The 24,341-nt window shown below is 33.6% G+C and overlaps 3 protein-coding genes across 3 annotated transcripts; all 3 read left to right on the top strand.

Annotated features, from left to right (window-relative positions):
* The first annotated feature begins 3,433 nt into the window (after positions 1-3,433).
* Positions 3,434-4,600, top strand: LOC126719684 (heavy metal-associated isoprenylated plant protein 8-like). The gene is made up of 5 exons (XM_050422214.1): positions 3,434-3,442; positions 3,528-3,687; positions 3,790-3,971; positions 4,080-4,167; positions 4,311-4,600. Exons 1-5 carry the CDS (start codon positions 3,434-3,436, stop codon positions 4,598-4,600), a joined length of 729 nt encoding a protein of 242 aa, XP_050278171.1.
* A 2,133-nt stretch (positions 4,601-6,733) lies between these two features.
* On the top strand, positions 6,734-16,907 carry LOC126718127 (uncharacterized). Its single transcript, XM_050420202.1, has 3 exons — positions 6,734-7,579; positions 15,848-16,078; positions 16,646-16,907. The coding sequence occupies exons 1-3, from the start codon at positions 7,211-7,213 to the stop codon at positions 16,859-16,861; spliced, it is 816 nt and encodes a 271-aa protein (XP_050276159.1). The 5' UTR covers positions 6,734-7,210; the 3' UTR covers positions 16,862-16,907.
* A 5,380-nt stretch (positions 16,908-22,287) lies between these two features.
* LOC126716407 (heavy metal-associated isoprenylated plant protein 8-like) lies at positions 22,288-23,314 on the top strand. The gene is made up of 4 exons (XM_050417255.1): positions 22,288-22,405; positions 22,508-22,689; positions 22,798-22,885; positions 23,025-23,314. The coding sequence occupies exons 1-4, from the start codon at positions 22,351-22,353 to the stop codon at positions 23,312-23,314; spliced, it is 615 nt and encodes a 204-aa protein (XP_050273212.1). The 5' UTR covers positions 22,288-22,350.
* Positions 23,315-24,341: the final 1,027 nt, after the last annotated feature.

The following is a 24,341-nucleotide window of genomic DNA, read 5'->3' as shown; positions in this document are numbered from 1 at the left end:
AGAACTTGAGACATATAATGCATTGCATCAAATTGAAACCGGAATATTGGAAATTTAAATTTATTTTATTTTGAAATTAAAGTTGTAATTGAGCATATGAAAGCAACACTTTGAATTTACGTCAACAAATGTGTAAGGTTGAATTTAATCAACCATCTTGTTGGCTTTATTCCGTGCCAAATTTGCTTGTATTTCAGCAATTAGTAACCCTGTATTTAGGTGGGATTGTTGTAAGGGTAGTGAGTGAGATAGAGTGATGAAATGCTCAAGAGTGTGCAAGGAAAACAGAGACTCATGACTAGATCTCACGGCTGCAAGCCGCCAGAAGTAATACATGTGCCAGGCATGCCAGAAGTTGAAGCGTCATGCTAGCTGGAGCACTACAGGACAAAATAGGACAACTGACCGTTCAGTTATCTCGCGGCTGGATCTCACGACTCAGTCAAGTCGCGACCTAGCCCTGTTTTGAAAAACCTGACTCTTCACATTCCATTCTCACCCTAGTATAAATACCCCTTATACCCACGAAAGAAAGAGAGCTTCGAGAGAGAATTTTGAGAGAGAAACCCTAAAGTAAAACAAGATTGATTCATCCACAATCTTCACATAAAAAACTCTTCAAATTCCTCTACTCTCTTTCTCTCCATTGTTAAATCCTTGAGAGACATTTTACCAAAACCTTTTTCTCACCATATCCATTACTGTGGGAGGGTTGTTTGGTGTTCTGGGAAGCAGTTAGGAAAGAACCAATTTTACATTGGTTGATGCTATGGTCAAGTAGCGGAATCCGGGAAGCTAGAAAATAAATAGGTTCGGTGCAACCTCGTTAGCGCAAGAAGCTTGGAAGGCTTAGGTACACTGGGTAGATTAGGCTTGGAGGGTCTATTGTTGTTCATGTATCCTAACTACATTTTCTAGTGGATTACTTACCGCTTGGAGGGCGGCGGAGAGGTTTTACGCCGAGGGCTTTAGTTTTCTCTTCAATAACACATTGTTGTGTTGTCCTTGTGTTTGCATCTCACTTACCTTAATCTTTGTCTTTTATTTTCTGCTGTGGATGTGATTGTAATTGGCTTAGATTGTTTACCAATTCTGTTTATAGCTTGTGTTCATTTCCGCACACTTGTTGTTTGTCATAAAGCTTGAATTGGTTATTTTATAATTGGGTGTCTAAACGTTCAAGGGTGTTTTATACACTATTTGAACTTTCAAATCGAATTCTTAGATTTAACATTAAATTGGAGATTAATTAAGGTTAATCTATAGATCCAAATTTAAATAAGATTTTAAAAAGGTTTTGAGATTTGCAACAAGATTTAATTTTGAATGAAAGTTTAGATTTTGCAACATATTTGGCTCTTGCAAATGATGTTGAGGTTTTTATAACAAAAAGACATACTATAATTAAAATAGAAAATTGTTTTAAACAATTGTGATGTTCATGATGTTGGATATTTTGGAATGATAATTATGATGTATAAAAATGATTTTTCTTGAGATAATTGATTAAAAAAAATCACATTATCACTTAGTGTTTGACAACCAATTTTGATTCAATGCACTAAGTCACATAAATAAATATGGACTTAACCAATCACAAATTTTCACTCAATTAATTTTAATTTGCCATTTTAGTTTCCAATCAAAATTAATTAGCGAAAATCCACACATCTCAATCTCAATCAGGTAAATGCATATTAGCCATTGAAACTTGATTTTCCTATATTTTCCGATCCAATTGTCCGATTAAGGCACATTACATATCACTGTGATTGTGAAAACCTCAAGATTTATGAAGAGTGATCGAAGATTTGACGGCTTAATTACAATTGTGCCCTTTGTGTGGGAAATGACCATTTTACCTCCAAGGTTAAATTAATTAAGGTTGCGAAATGAGGTGTCTACAATAATATATGGAGTTTTTATCAATGTATGATGAGCATGATTAAAAATTTTAAATTAATAAACAAGTGAATAAGGAAGATTTAGAGAGATAAAAATGTGATAGGAAAGAAGTATCTGGGGCAAATGTCCAAAGAAATTATTATTTTTATATAATTTATTTGTAAGTCAAAATTTACAATTATAATTGATTAAGGATCTTTTTGTGTAATTCCAATAAAATAATCTTACTAATTAAATAACTTAACTAAGAAAAGTAATCATAGAATAAATAAGATAATTTGTACAATTATTCATACAAAAAATTGTCAATAAATTGTTCAAGTTAGCTATTAATTATTGGACATACCTTATGGATTTCAAAACCAAAAATAATTATATATAAGCCTGTATTTTACTATTTTGCTACAAAAAAGAAATAAAAATAAAAGAATAAGAAAAAAATGGCAAACCTTCATGTTAATTTATATACAATTGGATATTACTCTAATATATATAGAGTACATATTATGATTTGCTACTGTGAAGATGACAACTACTGTTTGAATGATAATTGAGATTATTTTATATTAACTTAATAACAAGTAATTAAAACTTAAAACGGTTTTTTTATTTAATCTGATGAAGGAGGAGCCAACTTATTAACATTTAAAGTAATTAATGCAATCAAGATATCATATACTCATACATGAACATTACATTACCTAAGCAAACAAAGAGGCGTTCATATGCCACTCAACCATTTTATTAAAGGGGAATAAAAAAAATGACCTTGAAGAAGCTTGTCTTTTGAAAAGGTTAATTGGACCCTTCCCAATAATAATTATGATCCACTTATCAATCAAAAAAATTATGATCCATTGTTTATAATTATTATTAACCTAAGGAATATGGGCTCTTGTTTAAGCTGGGAATATTATCTGCTGCTAAATTGAGTGTTATATGTTAAGCTAGATTGAAAAGTTGTAATTTTTAGAACTTGTTTTGCAGACAAATATATAGATTTAAATTATTTTACCACATTTTCATATCATTAGAAGCATTTGTCAACTATGAAGAAGGCATGTAAATCTCTCTTAATATTTTTTTTTTGTTTTTTTTTTTTTTTTTTTGATAGAGCTCTTAATTTGTTATTAGTTTCTCTATACTCAACCTATTTTAATGGAAACTTTATCAATTATATATGTAGGAAACAACTAGACATGTTTATGCTATTTCACCCATTTGGTTAAAGGTAAATGAAAAGACATTGAAAACGATTATGATTCATTGATAACAATTATTATTATAAAAACCAATTGATAGCTTCCATATCTGTAGTTGATGACGTCCATTTTTGGTGAATGGCATTTTGTCTTGTAATCTCTCTTTGTGGAAAGACAATTAATTGACAAATATTAGTGAGAATTGCCTAAAAGAGAGAGGAGAAAGAGAGAGCAGTACTGTAGAGTATTATTTATATTTCGTTTGAAGACACTCCATGTAAAACGTGGCAATTGGCACCAACACAACCTAACTAAGAAGAGAAGAAATGGGAAAGGTAGGAAACCATTTCACTTTTGGTCAATCTCTATACTTGTCAATCCTTTTATTCTATGGCAATGAAATTTCTTGTTTTTCACTAGGGAAAAAATAAGCAGCCAGTGGAGAAGGAGGAGATGAAAAGTGAGGAAAAAAAGGAAGAGAAAAATACAGGAAATTCCAATAAAGAAATTGTGTTGAAAGTGTTCATGCATTGTGAAGGATGCTGTCAAAAAGTTTCTAGATGCTTGAAAAGACTTGATGGTAATGTTTGAATGATTCACTTCATATGTGTGCATGTGTGTGTGTGTCTTTTGTTCTTTTCTTCATTTTGATAATTAAATTTGTGCATATATGAATGATTAGGAGTGGAAGATGTTGTGATAGATAGTGCAAATCGCAAGGTGGTTGTGAAGGGGAAAAATGCAGATCCACTAAAAGCCCTACAAACACTTCAGAAGAAATACAGTAGAAATGTTGAGCTTATCTCTCCCAAACTAAAACCAGAGGATAAAAATAAGAAAAAAGAACCAGAAAAGAAGCAAGAGGTCTATTACAATTGCACCAAATTTCCTCTTTCAAAAATCTATTATAGTTCTCCATTTGTCAATAGGTTGTCTGTGCTTTATCTCTTATTTTTACTTTTCTTTATACAGGTTCAAGTGAAGGTTGTAGTGCTCAAAATGTACATGCATTGTGAAGGTTGTGCAAATGATATGAAGAAATGTATAGAGAGAATGAAAGGTAAGTAAATCTCTCTATTTAGTTCCTTTTTTAAGTGAAATTCTAAAACCAAACTGAGATAAAAAATAAAAAATAAAAAATAAAATTTGGGGTGAAACATTAAGTTAATGTATTTCTTTTTCCTTTGAAAATTTCCATAATAGGAATTCTAAATGTGGAAACAAATAAGGAAACGTCAAGAGTGATTGTGAAAGGCGCATTCGATCCACTGAAGCTTGTTGAATCCATTAAGAAGCGACTGAGGAAGCATGTGGAGATTGTGAAGCAAGAACAAGGAGAGAAAGTAGGATCACAAGGCAAGGGCAATGACAATAAAAAAGGCACAGAAGGGGGAATTAATGTTTTCTATTATCCTCCGCAATACTCAGCTCAACATATTTGTCCTAATCAAATGTTTAGTGATGAAAATGTTTATTCATGTTCAATCATGTAAAATTCTTTTAATTATATCACTGGAATGAATATATGAAAAGAAAAGGAAATCTCTTCCATCACATCTTTATCTCTCTTTTTTTTGGTAGAGATAGACTCAAATTTTTTTCTTCTCTTATATTTAATCTTTTTCCCCCCACCCCCACATGTTGCAAGGATTATAAGATTATTTTTATTTTAAATCATAATAATAACTATTGTGCTGTGCTTGAAGAATTATATCACATTCTGATAGAATTTTCTGAGTGGAAATATTGTGAAGCTCACCAATACAGCAAATGAACCTTCAATGTGACATCAATCGTGGATTGGAAATTGCAATGATTAATCACATCTTTGACATCCTATTATCTCAACTTCATTTTCATTGACCCTAATTACACAGTTCTTTGAAATAGAAAGTCCACTTTAGTTAAAAAAGAAAAAAAAATAGAGCTATTGCAAACATATCTAAATCATATATATAAAATTTTTCAGATCTTATGTTATACATTCAAATCCTTCTATTGAGAGGGACATGAGCAAGACTCATATGTTAAGAATAACCAATTTTTGATAATAATTATAAAAAAAAGTAACCAGTTTTGCACTCATAACTCATTAGATTAATCCTGGGGCTTAGCAAAAAAAATTTATGAAGTGATTGTCTCTTTATTCATATTTTTCAAACCATCCTATAATTTTTGTCTTCAATTTTAGGACAATTTAATTAAGAAAAACTTCAAATTACAATGATCCTTTTCTAAGGACTTGCCTTTGTGGAAAACTGATGAGGCAATAAACATCCTACGGAAGTAGATTTAATAGCCCGTTTATTTTGAGTAAATAACGCCATTTACATAGATTATGAGCCACATCATTCGAATTTCTCCTTATCCAACTATATTGGCAACTATATAAAACACAAGAAAGGACTTTAATATCTTTCTATCAAAATATTGATTCCCCAATCGGTTAGTTTTCATCTTCTTCTTCTTTTTTTTCTTTTTTTTTTTTTTTTTGGCCGCAGTTTTCATCTTCTTTCACAACCACTAGGCCATCAATGTATATTTTGGAGTTTAGGTAATGTTTCTTTATTTGTGAAACGTTTCTCAAAAAAAAAATATTGGGAAAATGTGAAATTATAAACTTCATCTTTAAAATTTTGGGTGTTTAGATTTTATGCCTTCAAACTTTAACATTTAGATTTTATCATTTGAAGTTTTATTTCATTTATATCAACAGTTCATTCGTTTATATTTTCCGATAAATGCCAAGTAAACTTGTTACTTTGTTTAGTTTGTTCAAATAAATTGATGCCACATCACTTTTATGGCCTAAAAAAATAAAAATAAAATGACATGACATAATAAAAATGATGTGATAAGTTTATGTGACATTTAATAAAAAATATGGACGAAAAAGCTGCTAATGTAAACAAAGTAGAATTTCATAAAAAAAAAATTGAAATTCTAAAATTTTAGAGTATAAAATCTAAACACTCTCAAATTTTAAATATATAATTTGTAATTTACTTTTTTTGAAAATAATAACTAAGAGTTAATCGTCATGTAAGACCAAAAGGAGAGGGGAAATTTACGATTATTTGGTAAGGATAAATTTTCCCCAAAAATGACTATGCTTCTCTCTTTTTAAAGCTAATTATTAATTGTTTATGCTCTTAAAAATTAAAAGAAAGAAATTAAAACCATTCCACCCAAAGGTAAAAGAATCCTTGTAGCATTAAATAAATAAAATATTCTAACGTCTTTTGGGTTTTAAAAATCATGTTACCGTTATAGTAATTAATAATTAATAATAATATATAATTAAATAAAATATACTATAGTGGTTTATGTTGCGTGAGATTTGACCAACGCCGGCTCTTGCCCAAGTGTAGCCGCACGCATGACAATCCTCATGTTGTCTGGATTGAGTTGTCAGCACCTGATTGGTTACTGTACGAACTGTAGAGGGGACATTATCGAGGACCAGACTCTCACCAAACCCTTTTTCTTTTTTGGGAGGCACAAGGATTTCCATTTGGCAATGCCATCACCAACACCAGCGTCTTGAGGGGAATTTAATAAAATACTAAATAAAACTGTACTAGGCAAAAAAGAACAATACAAGGACAACAGCTATTGATTGGATCATCCTTCTCAAAAAAAAAAAAAAACTATTGTTTGGATCACATTCCTTCTTTTTAAATTTTGTCTAGTATCAGTAATAGATGCCAATTCTTACGTGGGGTTAGTTAATTTTTAGACACGATTGGTTGGCACCTTTAATTGTGTCCCCAACTTGACCCATTCATGGTGGCTTCCATTTTTATGAGTCATAAATCAACCTTAATTTTTGGCTATTGAAATAATATCCTTGTTTTAAACAATTAGGACATTTTCTTTTTCAATCCCATATTGTGCTTGTACCAACTCTTGCTTTTAATCTTATTATCATCCATGTACATCAGTAGCATAATAATATTGCAAGCAAAATTTTATTCTCAAGTTTCAATAACAACAAGACGATTCTAAGTCTTGAATCCCAGAAAGCAGCCAAATCAATCAAGCAAGAAACAACAACAATACACTTAGGCCAAGGAATTAGAAAATGTCGGGTGTAACTCTCTATGGCTCCTCGATCGGAGCCTGACAAAACCACCACTTCTGAAACAACAAAACCCCAACAAAAGCCAATTTCTCAGCAGCAGCAACAGTCTGTGATGGGTGGTGTAATGGGATCACTGCATGTAATAGAGCTCCAGCTCGTAGCCTTTATCATGGTTTTCTCAGCTAGTGGTCTTGTCCCACTTCTTGATTTAGTCTTTCCTGCCTTTGCCTCTGCCTATCTTCTAGTTCTCTCTCGCTTGGTCTTCCTTGCCCATGGTAGTGTTAGCTCTGGATCACAGGAAATTTTGCAGGGAAGCAAATTCTTTAGGTTCTATGTGGTTGTGGGAACCACAATAGGGCTTTTCTTGCCCCTGGCATACATTTTGGGTGTGTAAGTTAAAATATGTGTATAAACACCCTTGAACGTTTAGACCCCCAATTTACAACTTAACCAATTTAAGCATTATGTCAAACAACTAGTGTGCGGAAAATGAACATAAGCTATAATATAGAATTGGAAAAACTATCTAAACCAAATTAAAATCACAACCCACAATAGATAATAAAAGGCAAAGATAAAAGGGAAGGAAAATGCAAACACAAAGATAACACGCGATGTGTTATCGAAGAGGAAATCGAAGCCGTCGGCGTAAAACCTCTCCGCCGCCTTCCAAGCGGTAAACAATCCACTAGAAAATGTAGTTGGGATACAAGGACAGCAATAGACCCTCCAAGCCTAATCTACCCAGTGCACCTAAGCCCTCCAAGCTTCTTGTTCCAACGAGGTTGCGCCGAACCTTTTTCTTTTCTAGCTTCCCAGATTCCGCTACTAGACTGTAGCATCAACCAATGTAGATTGGTTCCTTCCTAACTGCTTCCCAAAAAACCAAACAACCCTTTCACAGTGATGAATATGGTGAGAACAAGGTTTTGGTAAAATGCCTCTCAAGGGTTTGACAATGGAGAGGAAGAGAGTTGAGGAATTTAAAGAGACTCTAATGTATAGATTGTAGGTGAATCAATCTTGTTTTCCTTTAGGGTTTCTCTCTCAAAATTCTCTCTAGAAGCTCTCTTTCATTTGTGGGTATAAGGGGTATTTATGCTGGAGTGAGAGAGTAATGTGAAACGTCAGGTTTTACAAAACAGGGGTGGCTCGCGGCTTGGCCTCGTGACTTGACTAAGTCGCGAGACCCAATCGCGAGATAACCATATGGCTAGTTGTCTTGTTTTGTCCTGTAGTACTCCAGCTAGCATGACTATTCACCTTCTGGCACGCTTGGCACATGTGCTGCATCTGGCGGCTTGCAGCTGCAAGGCACCCGCGAGATCAAGCCGCGAGTCTCTGTTTTCTTGCACACTCTTGAGCAATTGACACTCTATCTCACTCACTACCCTTACAATTAGCCCACCTAAATACAGGGTTACTAAATACTGAAATACAAGCAAATTTGGCACGGAATAAAGCCAATAAGATGGTTGATTAAATTCAACCTTACAATCTCCCCCTTTGGCTATTCCGTGACAAAACCCTAAAACAAACTCTAGACTTAACATGTGAGTTGGGAACAGTTGAACAAAACTCACTTACACCTAACTCTAGAAGCTGTGAAGCACTTGAATCATAAGAACATGAAATTCCTGAAAACACAACAATACACCATAATCATTGTATGCAGAAAAGTATGAAATGCATATGAAACAGGCTTAAAGTGATCAAGCAAGGATGAAGTGAAGTTTCAAATCATGACTTGATCAACCAAGTAATCACCACAAGGTAGTGATCACAGTGTTCATTCACACTTGGAATGAACACTAAAACATACAAGTTAACAAGAACAAAGCAAGTTACTTGTATGCCTAACACTCAACCAATGCATAATACACTAAGCATATGCATCTAGGAACAATCCTACAAGGGCACAAGAGTGACAGTACTTAAAACAAAATGCAAGACATTTAGATAGAAGTACTGATTTCAACAAAGCATAAAAGGCTGCATAAAGCATGGTACAAACCATAAAACCTACAAACTATGCATAAAACATAACCCTAAAAGCTTACACAAGCAACATGGGTACAAACAAACACAAGATATATTGAATAACATCAACAATATATATAAAGAGTAAACCAAGTATATGAGATAAGAGTTAGAAACAAAAATACACCAAAAACCACAGTGTATCAAGCCCATAAAAACATTAAATACCCAAAACATAAACACATATAAACAATGTCTGATTTTGACATCTCTCCCTCAACATATTACTCCCCCTTAAGAGCTGCTTTTCTGCTTCTCATCAACAAAAATAATATCTCCCCCTTTTTTACCGGAATGGCCAAAGGGTCACTGTCCATGCTGGGTGGTGAAGCTGTCAAGTTTTGCAAACAAAATATCAATCTGGTCCTGCATGGCTCTCATCCTCTCAGAGTGCTCTGTCTGGACCCCTCTGATTCTATGAAGTCGTTCCAGAATGACTTGAAATGCATCTGGAGGTGTATCTGAAGAAGTTGATGCTCTAGTCCTTTTGCCACTCCTCCAGGGTGTTAAGGTTGATGCATGCCCTGCTGCCTCTGCCTCAGTCTCCATTGGGGCACCCTCTCCTTCATCACCTTCATCTTCTTCACCTGGAAGCCGAACACTTATCCTTTTGAAGGTTAGCTTGTTAATTGCAGAAGGTGTGGACATGAGACTGATGTCTCGAGGGATTGGAACACCCTTCTTTCTAAAGATCCTCATGAGCAGACTAAGGAAGATCAGTTTTGGTCTAGAAGTGGTTCTAGTTTCATCCACAATAGTGTCATATATGTGGGAACTGATGTCAATGAAAGTCTTTTCTTTGAAGTCCATCAGAAAAATTGCTCTTGCACTGTTGATTGTAGTCAGCTTCCTTATGGGATATAGGTTGAACATCATGATTATAGTGAGGCATCTCATGTCCACTGGAAAAGCTGTGGTATTCAGACACTTCCCTTCTCTCTGTCCACCAATCCTCTGTTGAACAGTTTCAATAGACAGAATCCTATCTTTGTAATTTACAAACTCCTGATCTTCTAATCCTTCAAGACCTAGCACATCATCAATGTCATGTGCATCCAAAGTGAACTCTTTACCTCTAACCCAGCAGCTTAGATCATCCTCCCTTATCACAGTATTTGAATAAAACTCCCTAATCAGGGGTTCACACACAACTGGGAGATCACACAGGAGCTTTTCCCATCCTCTCCCTTCAAAACAGCTGGGGATAAAAGTGTTCCTTAAATCCTCCAAATCCACAAATCTTTCTTGAATAATTCCTGCTTTTAAGAAGAAGTCCTTATATCTCTCAAAGTGAGAAACGGACCTCAACAAGTTAGGGTCCATTTTCATTCTCTTATGGCTTTGCAGGTGTTTTCTTCTTTGGGGATGAAGGTGCCATCTGTGAACAATCAGAAGAGGCCACAACAACATAGAACAATACATGTGTAGAACTAATCAGTACTATGTTATTAACAAGGACAAAAATGCAACCACACAGAAGAACTTAAAACACTTAAACCTTATACTACTTAAATCAACCACACGGATGAACAAGCCTAAAAGAGGATACATAAGAACAAACAGGTAAAATGCAGAGGAGTATTAAGGCAGCAGAGATAGAAAACATCCTAAAGACAGATATATGTCAATGAGACATATATTTTGATGAGAATGACATGTCTCAACAAACACAAGACAGATGCACACAATAGATGAACAGGCACATTCAGCACAGTAAACCTCACATCCACAATAGGATCATTTTGAATCAACTTATCAACATAAGATTAGATAAAATGAGTAACCAATAAATAACAAGCCCTAGCTAAGCACATGATGAAGAACAAAACCAACAACTTAATTAATTTCAAACTCAAGCAATAGCATCCACAAGCTAAGCATGAACATAGAGCAACAGCCGAAACACAAACCCATCTCAAAAACATAAACAAATGCGAATAATCAAGAGGGAAAAACACAAAATCAAGTAAAAAAGAGTTCAAGAAAGAAAACCCATACCTGTTACTTGAAGATTTTGAGCAGAAATTAAGCAACAATGGAGTTTGAGAATGGGTACATGGAGTGTTTGGGAAGGAGACAATTGAGAGAGAATATGAATAGTCACAAAAGTTTGAGGGAAAACTGAAAAAGATTTAAAAAAACTGCCCCTATTTTTGCCAAACAATCGTTTTTCGCGACTGAAGTGAGTCGCCAACAAGTCGCTAGGTCAAGCCGCCAGAACACTCAAAGACAAAAATTTGAAAAAATTTTCTAAGTGTTTTTCGCGACTGGAAGGTCTACCCGCGAGGGAGTCGCGAGCTGAGCCGCGAAAATCTCTGAGTAACCCTTGCGACTAGACCTTCCACTCGCGAACAAGTCGCCAAAATTGACCCGCGAACTCGTGACTGAGCCCCGCGACTTGACTTACCCGCGACTGAGTCGCCAAAACAGGGCAAAAATGAATTTTTGAAATTTTCAAATTTTGAGAACAAAATACTTTCCAAAAACACCTAAAACACTCAAAAATCTTTTTGTGTTTGAATTAACAAAGATTGAGCATGTGAAAACACATTTCATCAAGTACAATCACACAAATGAATATGGCATTTATTGAACATAAACTTGTGTGTTGTGTGTGGATATCAACAATGAGATAGTCCTTAGTCTAATGTAAAGCTTCAATGATCAATTCAACCAAGGCATACACAATTAGCACTAGATTAAATGATCCATCTCAATTATAGAAATATGTATATATGACCTCCCACAAAACTTGATAACATATCTTGGAGCTTTACATTTGACTCCACTTTCAATCATAACATTTGATTTTTTTGATCCTTTCGAGAAAAACCCCTCTCATTGTGAGAGTGATAATAGATATTTCACCTTGATGAGATAGCCTTTGGCTTTTTGAATAAACATTCACTTTAATTTTAGGTCGCTTACCCTTTTTCCTAGTCGAATACTAGAATGTGCGACAGGCTTTTGCAACTCAATATCTCTTTTCATTTGGAGATTTACATTTGGTGAGCTCTTTTTAGCAAAAACAAAAATAAAGAGTGGGAAGATATATAGACACAAGTCTATGCATGTCTCAAGATCATCATAACCATTCACTAATCATTCATGACTAGTTTGAAAATCTATTTACAACAATCACATAGATTTCAAAAATTCTCCCACAGTGATAAGAGTGCAAAGAGACAAGCTATGCTCGAAAATGCACAAAGTCATTAGCAAAAAGGTACAAGGCAAAACAAGTTTTAAGACAAAAACTCAACAATGTCAATCAAACTTTTTGATTTTCTAATTTTTATGTGATTTTTGGATTTTTGACATAAAAGAAAAAGATAGATCAAAAACAAAAAGAACACCAAAAGTATGCATAAATAGGCAAACAAACAACCATCAACATAAACAACAAGCAAACAATCAAACATCGTCACAAAATATAGGAAGTATTAATGCATAGACATGTTGTAATGCTTATGCATGAGTACCCTTTTTCACCCACACGTCACTTGCGTTTGGGGTGATTTCCTTATAGGATTGGGTACGGGAGTTAGGGCTTTCAAACCTTCATGAGAAGCTTTCCAAGCAGTTGGTGAATGCACCAATCATCTTCATCACATTCATCATTCCGGGATCACCATTTTGATCTCTCGATTGTTCACCTGCCCAATTTCTTCTATCATTTCTAGGTCCTCGTGACCTTTAAGGAGTTACACTATTCTTTACTCTCAGCTTTTGGCAATTTGGTTGAGTATGCCCTTGAAGTACGCAATGATGACACACATAAGTTGATCTAGGACCTCTTTGTGGTCGTGGACGAGACTTGGCTCGAGATTCAGACCTGCCCACAGATTGATTACGGGAATTCAACAACCGTTCGTTCCCCACATTTCTCTTCTCCTCTATCTTGGGCTTCTCAGCAGTAGGACCAACATCAGCTGATTCTTTGGCCTTTATAAACTTCACTTCTTTAGTAACATTTCCAGATGAGCTACTTCCTTCAGTATATCCCAACCCGAATTTGTCTGAAAAACTCTTTTGCGATGAAATAACATTATCTAGCTTCTTGGTGGTGACCCTCTCAATTTTAGCATTTGCTTGCACAACCTCTTGCTCAAGAAATCTTACTTTTATGTAAGCTTCTGACAGCTCACCATTCAGTATTTCTATCTCACATTTGGCCTCCCTATATCGGATTAGGAGAATTTTATAATCCTCCTCTGCCTTCTTCATTTTTCTCACAGCTACCTTAGCCACCCTTGTGTACTCACCCGACTTCTCCAGCAGTGAGTTATAATTCTCTTGAAGATTGGTTGTGCTTTCATCTTCTTCAGCATCTGATTCTTCAACAATTCCCAGTAATTCTTCATCACTATGTTCTCCAAGGTCTCGTACAAGCAGATTCAACTCGTTTGAAGACTCAATATGAGCAATAGTCATAAAAGTTGAGTAGTTCCCCTCTCCATCACAGCTTTCTTCAGATTCTAAGTCGGATGAATTTGAGTCACTCAATGTCGTGACATGCACTTTGCCTTTCGATTTCAAATAATTCGGACATTCTTTCTTAAAGTATCCATGCCCGCTACATTCGAAACAAGTGACATCTTGTGTAGGTTGGGATTCTTTTCCATCTTTCTTTTTGAATTCCCTTTTCTCCCTTCCTGAACTTTGGAATTTTCCTTTATCACCAAATTTGCCATTATTTTTTAATTTCAAGAATTTTCTGAAATTATTTACAAGATATGCAACATCTTTGTCAACCACATCTTCTCCTGATGAGTCATAATCTTCCACCTTCTCATTAATGGTCTTAAGAGCAAGAGATTTACTCTTCCGTTGATTGGGCAGTGACATCTCATAGGTCTGAAGAGAACCAACCAGCTCCTGGACTTTGATGTCATCAAGGTCCTTGCTCTCTTCAATCGTTGTCACTTTAGCACGAAAACTTTCCGGCAATGATCAAAGGATTTTCCTTACAATTTTAGAGTCCTTTGTTTTCTCTCCCAAATTGAACTTGCTTACAATCACCTCATTCAGCTTGTTATAGAAAGAGTCAAAGGACTCATCCTCACTCATTTTTAACTCCTCAAACTGAGTGGTTAGCATCTGCAGCTTGGTGTCTTTTACCTTCTTCGTGCCTTCGTAAGTGGTCTCCAATATCTTCCATGCTTCTTTAGCAACGGTAATGTGAGAGATCCTGTGAAATTCATCTGGAGAGACACCACAGAAAATAGCATTGAGTGCTTTACTGTTAGCATTAGATGTAGCAAGTGTTGCCTTATCCCATGTGGATTTGGCTTCCTCAGGCCTGGTCCAACCTATCTCAACAACATCCCAAACAGACTCATCAATGGAACACAGAAAAGCTCTCATACAAACTTTCCAAAAAGCATAATTACTACCATCAAAATATGGAGGTGCATTTAGGGATTGAGACCGATCCATCTCAAAAGGGAGTCAAGGATCACACAATGGTAATGAAACCACTAGAAGTGTACCCGCTCTGATACCAATTGTAAGTTCAAATATGTGTATAAACATCCTTGAACGTTTAGACCCCCAATTTACAACTTAACCAATTCAAGCATTATGTCAAACAACTAGTGTGCGGAAAATGAACATAAGTTATAATATAGAATTAGAAAAACTATCTAAGCCAAATTAAAATCACAACCCACAGCAAATAATAAAAGGCAAAAATAAAAGGGAAGGAAGATGTAAACACAAAGACAACACGCGATGTGTTATCGAAGAGGAAACTAAAGCCATCGGTGTAAAACCTCTCCGCCGCCCTCCAAGCGGTAAACAATCCACTAGAAAATATAGTTGGGATACATGGACAGCAATAGACCCTCCAAGCCTAATCTACCCAGTGCACCTAAACCCTCCAAGCTTCTTGCTCCAACGAGGTAGTGTCGAACCTTTTTCTTTTCTAGCTTCCCGGATTCCGCTACTAGACCGTAGCATCAACCAATGTAGATCGGTTCCTTCCTAACTGCTTCCAAGAAAATCAAACAGCCCTCTCACAGTGATGAATATGGTGAGAACAAGGTTTTGGTAAAATGCCTCTCAAGGGTTTGACAATGGAGAGGAAGAGAGTTGAGGAATTTGAAGAGACTCTAATGTATAGATTGTAGGTGAATCAATCTTGTTTTTCTTTAGGGTTTCTCTCTCAATATTCTCTCTGGAAACTCTCTTTCATTTGTGAGTATAAAGAGTATTTATACTGGAGTGAGAGAGGAATGTGAAACGTCAGGTTTTACAAAACAGGGGTGGCTCGCGGCATGGTCTCGTGACTTGACTAAGTCGCGAGACCCAGTCGCAAGATAACCGTATGGCCAGTTATCCTGTTTTGTCATGTAGTGCTCCAGCTAGCATAACTGTTCACCTTCTGGCACGCTTGGCACGTGTGCTGCATCTGGCGGCTTGCAGCCGTGAGCCACCCGCGAGATCAAGCCGCGAGTCTCTGTTTTCTTGCACACTCTTGAGCAATCAACACTCTATCTCACTCACTACCCTTACAATAAGCCCACCTAAATACAGGATTACTAAATGCTGAAATACAATCAAATTTGACACGGAATAAAGCCAATAAGATGGTTGATTAAATTCAACCTTACAGGGTGGGTTTGCTAGAGGAGATGAACATGCAGTTCGATCAGCAACACCTCACTTGTTCTTACTCTCTTTTAAGATACTCACTAAGAACATCATTATTGGGCTGTATTTGTTTTCACCACCAGTGAGAGCATTGGTTCCATTGCTCTATACAGTTCGGAGGGTCTTTGTAATCATTGATTGGATAAAGGACGTGTGGGTTAACAAAACACTGCCTGCAAATGCCCAACTTAAGGTAATTTTTGTTTCTCAATACTCCTTATTTGAAATGGCTCAATTGAGATATTCTAAGAAATAAAATTTAACCATGAAATCAATTCTTTCTATCCTATTTTGTATCTTTGTGCCATTTGGCATATTGGCGTTGCTCTAGGAAGTAGAATATATTAGTACTTTAATTAATTGATTTATTTATTATTATTATAATTATTATTATTGGAGCTTATTGCTTAGAATTGTCTACATTAGCTACTACTCAAACCCCTCCCCTCCTCTTCAGCCACTAGGTACTAAGTGCCAATAAACCATATCAATGGTCAGCAGAAAGTATTTGTACTTGTAAAGCTTGAGTTTTCGTAAATTATATTAAATAGTATTTCAAAATTAGGGATTCATGAAGTGTGAACAATGAATTGTATATTTTTTTTTCCCCTAAAAGCTCCCAATTTCAACTCCAACCTTAAAGCTTACTCCTTAAAACCAAATTCCAACTTTTTTTTTTTCAAGAGGAACTAGCTTGTCATTAAATTTATTTACTCTTTTACGAGTTAATGTTCTGATTGATTTTGTGTTGGTGGTGTAGAACATTGCTTGGTTTTGGTTCGGGAGGAGCCTTGCAGTTGCCAATCTAGTGTATTTCTCAATCAACCTGTTCGGGTTTTTGATTCCACGATTCCTTCCAGGGGCCTTTGAGAGGAATTTCAGGGAAAGGGATGAGATTCGTGCCAAGACTGCGGAAGACAAGCGTTCTGCAGTTATTAACAAATCCCAGCCAACAGATAATAAGAAGGCAGATTAGTGCTTTTCTTGCTTGGTCCCAAGTAGTATGAATATAGTTTTGGGAAGGAACAACTTAACAAGTAACAATTCCTTTTCTGCTGTCTAAGCATTCTGCGTTATGTAGTTAATTATGTTCGCTTATAAACTTTGGTCAGTGAAATTTCCACTTTCCGGTAAGGTTCAAGAATTTCTCAGCAATGCAAAATCAGTATTTATTTTCTTATCAAATAACATGACAATATATAATTATGTGCTACTTGTATGTATGATTATGACAGCAAGACTCGTGATCATTGCCAACCTTATTAGTGAACCATTCTTTTCTTGATCAAGATTGCATGTTTCTTATTCATCAAAATAAATAAATAAATAAATAAATAAATAAAATAAAACACAAGATTGCATGTTTCTTAATATGCAATGCATGGCCTAGTTAATACCAGCTTGCATTTGGAACGTGACTGGGTTCCGAAAGTGGATTTAGGCAAGCAAAGGAGCTATTTGTTTGGTAGAGGCTCAATAGTTAATACCATTGCCACTCCCTCCTCTAATGCTTTCACATACCCCTTATAAAGTTATCTAAAACATGGGTTTTGTTCAGGGGCGGCTTAATGCATTTGGGGGCTTAAGGCGAAAATTAATCATCTTATTTAGATGCAATATTACTACTAATTAACATGAACTACATAGAATTTTTTTTTTTTTTTGAATTTTTAAGACAAAAAAAATTTGACAAAATTTTTCATACTTGTTGATGTGGTAGATTGATAGTGGTAAGTAAAACAGTGGTGTTAGTGGTAGATTTAGATGAAAACTAGTAAAAGTTTGCTAATTAAACTCTTATTATTATTCTTTTTTTTAGAAGTGCAACATTCACAATATTTTTTACAACAAATCCTAGATTTTAAACTGCTTTTTGTTTTTTATTTAAAAATATCACTATAATTATTTTTTTGCCATCAACAATAGGCTGTAATAACTTTCTACTTAGCATTAGTTGTACAAGTGTTGTGAAAAATATTGTGGACGACGTTGCATTTTTCTCTATTTTTTTATTTTTTTTTCATCTAATAAAAAAATTTATTTTATTTATTGATTATAAATAATCCTATTGATTAAAATTTAGGGGCCTTTTTTTTACTTGGGGCCTTAGGCGGTTGCATTTTTTGCTCCACCATAGAGCCGGCCCTGGTTTTGTTAACATATTAGAGGCATTTTCAGTAGTGTGAAATTTCTACAAAAATATATCCATAAAATAAAGGATTTCTTTGATATTGTGATATCCATATCGATAGGTTTTATTATTGCACGGTTATTTTCTACCAAATGAATTGCATTCTGATTATCATAATGTAGCATCATGAAAGTTGATTAAAAAAAGTTGCAGTTTTAAAAAGTGAGATATGAAATTGGACTAAAAGTTTATGATTAAAAAAAGTTGCAGTTTTAAAAAGTGGAGTATGAAATTGGGCTAAAAAAAAGTGAGATATAAAATTGGGCTTAAAAAAAAAAAGCATTTGATAAAGATGGTAAAAATAAAAACGCTGAGTGGTAATCTCTCTCTTTTTTTTTTTTTTTTGGTCACCAGGTGTGCTCTGTCGTTGCCTTTGACAAGCATAGAGGAGTGAGATGCGAGATTAGCTGAAATTAAAGTGTGTTTTATCTTTAGAATAATAAAGGGTGAAGTTGGGTTTTATAGAAAAACAGAGGGTAATTTTAGGAGAAGTGCACAGCTTTTCAATGGCAATATTTTAGTTTCAACTAAAGCGATTGTTGCTTTTTGCAATTGCAGCTTGACAGGTGCCACGCAAAAATATTAGAAAACACGTTTTGGGACACTTGTTTAAAATTTTTCACCAAAACACACAATTTCACCTTTTTGGGTTGGCTAATGTGCTTTATGGGCCCAAAAAGCTGAAGAATGGATAATTAACAAGGCCTCAAAGACAAATGGCTTTGTGGGTCGGCTAACGTGCTTTTTGGGCCCAAAAAGCTGAACCAAAATGGACAGTAACGAGTCCTCTAAGACGAATGGCCTTGTGCGATCTCCCTTACTGCATATAATTCGCCTTTGTGGTAGATAGAAGCATAGAACAACAGTATCCTGTAAGAGTTCCAGCATATTCGGCCACCAACAAACATAAGCTCGTAATCCATAATCGACATCCACATAACTCATTGCTTATGTACAAGCTTTGTCATTTTTTTTTTTTTCCAATAATAATACAATTTCATTAAGAATTAACATAAAATTAGAAAGATCCTTTCTCAAGATCTAGCGATATGGAAAATACTGAGACAATAGACACCCAACAAATACGTTAATAATAAATAAACCCATATACATAAATTATAATCTACATCATTGTTATTTCTTCTAACCCTGTTAAATCTACAACTATCAAAATACGAGAAGACAATTATTTACTAGAAGTTTTTTATTTTTATTTTTATTTTTATTTTTATTTTTTGAGAATTTTTTTTACTAGAAGTTGATAACTCAATGGTTAAGTTAGCACTTACTAATGTCTTTAGGAGTAACTTTTAAGTGAAACAGTAAATAAAATAAACCAAGTCATTCATAAATAGCTTGGATTTGACTTCATAAAAAACGAATTCATATTTGTTTGTTTATAAACAAAGTTAGGCTTGAACTTTAATTTTAGACTTGTTTAATAAATTGAATTGAATATTTGGATTTCATTGAATAATTGAAAAAATTTACATTTGATATAAATTCTAAAGCTTTGGGTCCTTGTTACATTTTAAAGAAAGTACGAGACTTTGAATCCTAGTTACATTCTATATATCAAAGTAAAAAAGTTGCATTGAATTAGCACTAATCTAAAACCCTAGAACTAGATTCGGGGACTAAATTACAAGGTGAAAATGAGTTAGGCATCTATCCTGTTTGGTAAAAATTGGTGTTCTAGATTATGGCTCATTACATTTCCCTTCAAACAAACATGACATAGCACTTGAGACATATAATGCATTGCATCAAATTGAAACTGGAATATTGGAAATTGAAATTTATTTTATTTTGAAATTAAAGTTGTAATTGAGCATATGAAAGCAACACTTTGAGTTTACGTCAACAAATGAATTCCTAGATCTAACATTAAATTGGAGATTAATTAAGGTTAATCTATAGATCCAAATTTAAATAAGATTTTAAAAAGGTTTTGAGATTTGCAACAAGATTTAATTTGGAACGAAAGTTTTGATTTTGCAACATATTTGGCTCTGGCAAATGATGTTGAGGTTTAGATCAAAAAGGCATACTATAATTAAAATAGAAAACTGTTTTAAACAATTGTGATGTTCATGATGTTGGATATTTTGGAATGATAATTATGATGTTTAAAAATGATTTTTCTTGAGATAATTGATTAAAAAAAATCAAATTATCACTTAGCGTTTGATAACCAATTTTGATTCAATGCACTAAGTCACATAAATAAGTATGGACTTAACCAATCACAAATTTTCACTCAATTAATTTTAATTAGCCATTTTAGTTTCCAATCAAAATTAATTAGCGAAAATCCACACATCTCAGTCTCAATCAGGTAAATGCATATTAGCCATTGAAACTTGATTTTCCTATATTTTCCGATCCAATTGTCCGATTAAGGCACATTACATATCACTATGATTGTAAAAACCTCAAGATTTATGAAGAGTGATCGAAGATTTGACGGCTTAATTACAATTGTGCCCTTTGTGTGGGAAATGACCATTTTACCTCCAAGGTTAAATTAATTAAGGTTGCGAAATGAGGTGTCTACAATAATATATGGAGTTTTTATCAATGTATGATGAGCATGATTAAAATTTTAAAATTAATAAACAAGTGAATATGGAAGATTTAGAGAGATAAAAATGTGATAGGAAAGAAGTATTTGGGGCAAATGTCCAAAGTAATTATTATTTTTATATAATTTATTTGTAAGTCAAAATTTACAATTATAATTGATTAAGGATCTTTTTGTGTAATTCCAATAAAATAATCTTAATAATTAAATAACTTAACTAAGAAAAGTAATCATAGAATAAATAAGATAATTTGTACAATTATACATACAAAAATTTGTCAATAAATTGTTCAAGTTAGCTATTAATTATTGGACATATCTTATGGATTTCAGAACCAAAAATAATTAAATATAAGCATGTATTTTACTATTTTGCTACAAAAAAGAAATAAAAATAAAAGAATAAGAAAAAAATGGCAAACCTTCATGTTAATTTATATACAATTGGATATTACTCTAATATATATAGAGTCCATATTATGATTTGCTACTGTGAAGATGACAACTACTGTTTGAATGATAATTGAGATGATTTTATATTAACTTAATAACAAGTAATTAAAACTTAAAACGGTTTTTTATTTAATTTGATGAAGGAGGAGCCAACTTATTAACATTTAAAGTAATTAAAGCAATCAAGATATCATATACTCATACATGAACATTACATTACCTAAGCAAACAAAGAGGCGTTCATATGTCACTCAACCATTTTATTAAAGTGGAATAAAAAAAATGACCGTGAAGAAGCTTGTCGATCTTTTGAAAAGGTTAATTGGACCCTTCCTAATAATAATTACGATCCACTTATCAACTAAAAAAATTATGATCCATTGTTTATAATTATTATTAGCCTAAGGAATATGGGCTCTTGTTTAAGCTGGGAATATTATCTACTGCTAAATTGAGTGTTATATGTTAAGCTAGATTGAAAAGTTGTAATTTTTAGAACTTGTTTTGCAGACAAATATATAGATTTAAATTATTTTACCATATTTTCATATCATTAGAAGCATTTGTCAACTATGAAGAAGGCATGTAAATCTCTCTTAATTTTTTTTTTTTTTTTTTTGAGAGAGCTCTTAATTTGTTATTTGTTTCTCTATACTCAACCTATTTTAATGGAAACTTTATCAATTATATATGTAGGAAACAACTAGACATGTTTATGCTATTTCACCCATTTGGTTAAAGGTAAATGAAAAGACATTGAAAACTATTATGATTCATTGATAACAATTATTATTATAAAAACCAATTGATAGCTTCCATATTTGTAGTTGATGACGTCCATTTTTGGTGAATGGCATTTTGTCTTGTAATCTCTCTTTGTGGAAAGACAATTAATTGACATATATTAGTGAGAATTGCCTAAAAGAGAGAGGAGAAAGTGAGAGCAGTACTATAGAGTATTATTTATATTTCGTTTGAAGACACTCCATGTAAAACGTGGCAATTGGCACCAACACAACCTAACTAAGAAGAGAAGAAATGGGAAAGGTAGGAAACCATTTCACTTTTGGTCAATCTCTATACTTGTCAATACTTTTATTCTATGGCAATGAAATTTCTTGTTTTTCACTAGGGAAAAAATAAGCAGCCAGTGGAGAAGGAGGAGATGAAAAGTGAGGAAAAAAAGGAAGAGAAAAATACAGGAAATTCCAATAAAGAAATTGTGTTGAAAGTGTTCATGCATTGTGAAGGATGCTGTCAAAAAGTTTCTAGATGCTTGAAAAGACTTGATGGTAATGTTTGAATGATTCACTTCATATGTGTGGATGTGTGTGTGTGTCTTTTGTTCTTTTCTTCATTTTGATAATTAAATTTGTGCATATATGAATGATTAGGAGTGGAAGATGTTGTGATAGATAGTGCAAATCACAAGGTGGTTGTGAAGGGGAAAAATGCTGATCCACTAAAAGCCCTACAAACACTTCAGAAGAAATACAGTAGAAATGTTGAGCTTATCTCTCCCAAACTAAAACCAGAGGATAAAAATAAGAAAAAAGAACCAGAAAAGAAGCAAGAGGTCTATTACAATTGCACCAAATTTCCTCTTTCAAAAATCTATTATAGTTCTCCATTTGTCAATAAGTTGTGTGTGCTTTCTCTCTTATTTTTACTTTTCTTTATATAGGTTCAAGTGAAGGTTGTAGTGCTCAAAATGTACATGCATTGTGAAGGTTGTGCAAATGATATCAAGAAATGTATAGAGAGAATGAAAGGTAAGTAAATCTCTCTATTTAGTTCCTTTCTTAAGTGAAATTCTAAAACCAAACTGAGATAAAAAATAATAAAAAATAAAATTTGGGGTGAAACATTAAGTTAATGTATTTCTTTTTCCTTTGAAAATTTCCATAATAGGAATTCTAAATGTGGAAACAAATAAGGAAACGTCAAGAGTGATTGTGAAAGGCGCATTCGATCCACCGAAGCTTGTTGAATCCATCAAGAAGCGACTGAGGAAGCATGTGGAGATTGTGAAGCAAGAACAAGGAGAGAAAGTAGGATCACAAGGCAAGGGCAATGACAATAAAAAAGGCACAGAAGGGGGAATTAATGTTTTCTATTATCCTCCGCAATACTCAGCTCAACATATTTGTCCTAATCAAATGTTTAGTGATGAAAATGTTTATTCATGTTCAATCATGTAAAATTCTTTTAATTATATCACTGGAATGAATATTTGAAAAGAAAAGGAAATCTCTTCCATCAAATCTTTATCTCTCTTTTTTTTGGTAGAGATAGACTCAAATTTTTTTCTTCTCTTATATTTAATCTTATTCGCCCCACCCCCACATGTTGCAAGGATTATAAGATTATTTTTATTTTAAATCATAATAATAACTATTGCGCTGTGCTTGAAGAATTATATCACATTTTGATAGAATTTTCTGAGTGGAAATATTGTGAAGCTAACCAATACAGCAAATGAACCTTCAATGTGACATCAATCGTGGATTGGACATTGCAATGATTAATCACATCTTTGACATCCTATTATCTCAACTTCATTTTCATTGACCCTAATTATACAATTCTTTGAAATAGAAAGTCCACTTTAGTTAAAAAAAAGAAAAAAAATAGAGCTATTGCAATCATATCTAAAGCATATACATAAAATTTTTCAGATCTTATATTATACATTCAAATCCTTCGATTGAGAGGGACATGAGCAAGACTCATATGTTAAGAATAACCAATTTTTGATAATAATTATATAAAAAAAAAAAAACCAATTTTGCACTCATAACTCATTAGATTAATCCTGGGGCTTAGCAAAAAAATTTTATGAAGTGATTGTCTCTTTATTCATATTTTTCAAAACATCCTGTAATTTTTTTCTTCAATTGTAGGACAATTTAATTAAGAAAAACTTAAAATTACAATGATCCTTTTCTAAGAACTTGCCTTTGTGGAAAACTGACGAGGCAATAAACATCCTACAGAAGCATATTTAATAGCCCGTTTATTTTGAGTAGATAATGCCATTTACATAAATTATGAGCCACATCATTCGAATTTCTCCTTATCCAACTATATTTGCAACTATATAAAACACAAGAAAGGACTTTAATATCTTTCTATCAAAATATTGATTCCCCAATCGGTTAGTTTTCATCTTCTTCTTCTTCTTCCCTTTTTTTTTTTTTTTTTTTTTTTTTTTTTTTTTTGCCGCAG

Source organism: Quercus robur, chromosome 3 (genome assembly GCF_932294415.1).
Source record: "Quercus robur chromosome 3, dhQueRobu3.1, whole genome shotgun sequence".
In the NCBI taxonomy this organism is placed as follows: domain Eukaryota; kingdom Viridiplantae; phylum Streptophyta; class Magnoliopsida; order Fagales; family Fagaceae; genus Quercus; species Quercus robur.
This window is presented reverse-complemented; position numbering and strand designations above follow the sequence as displayed.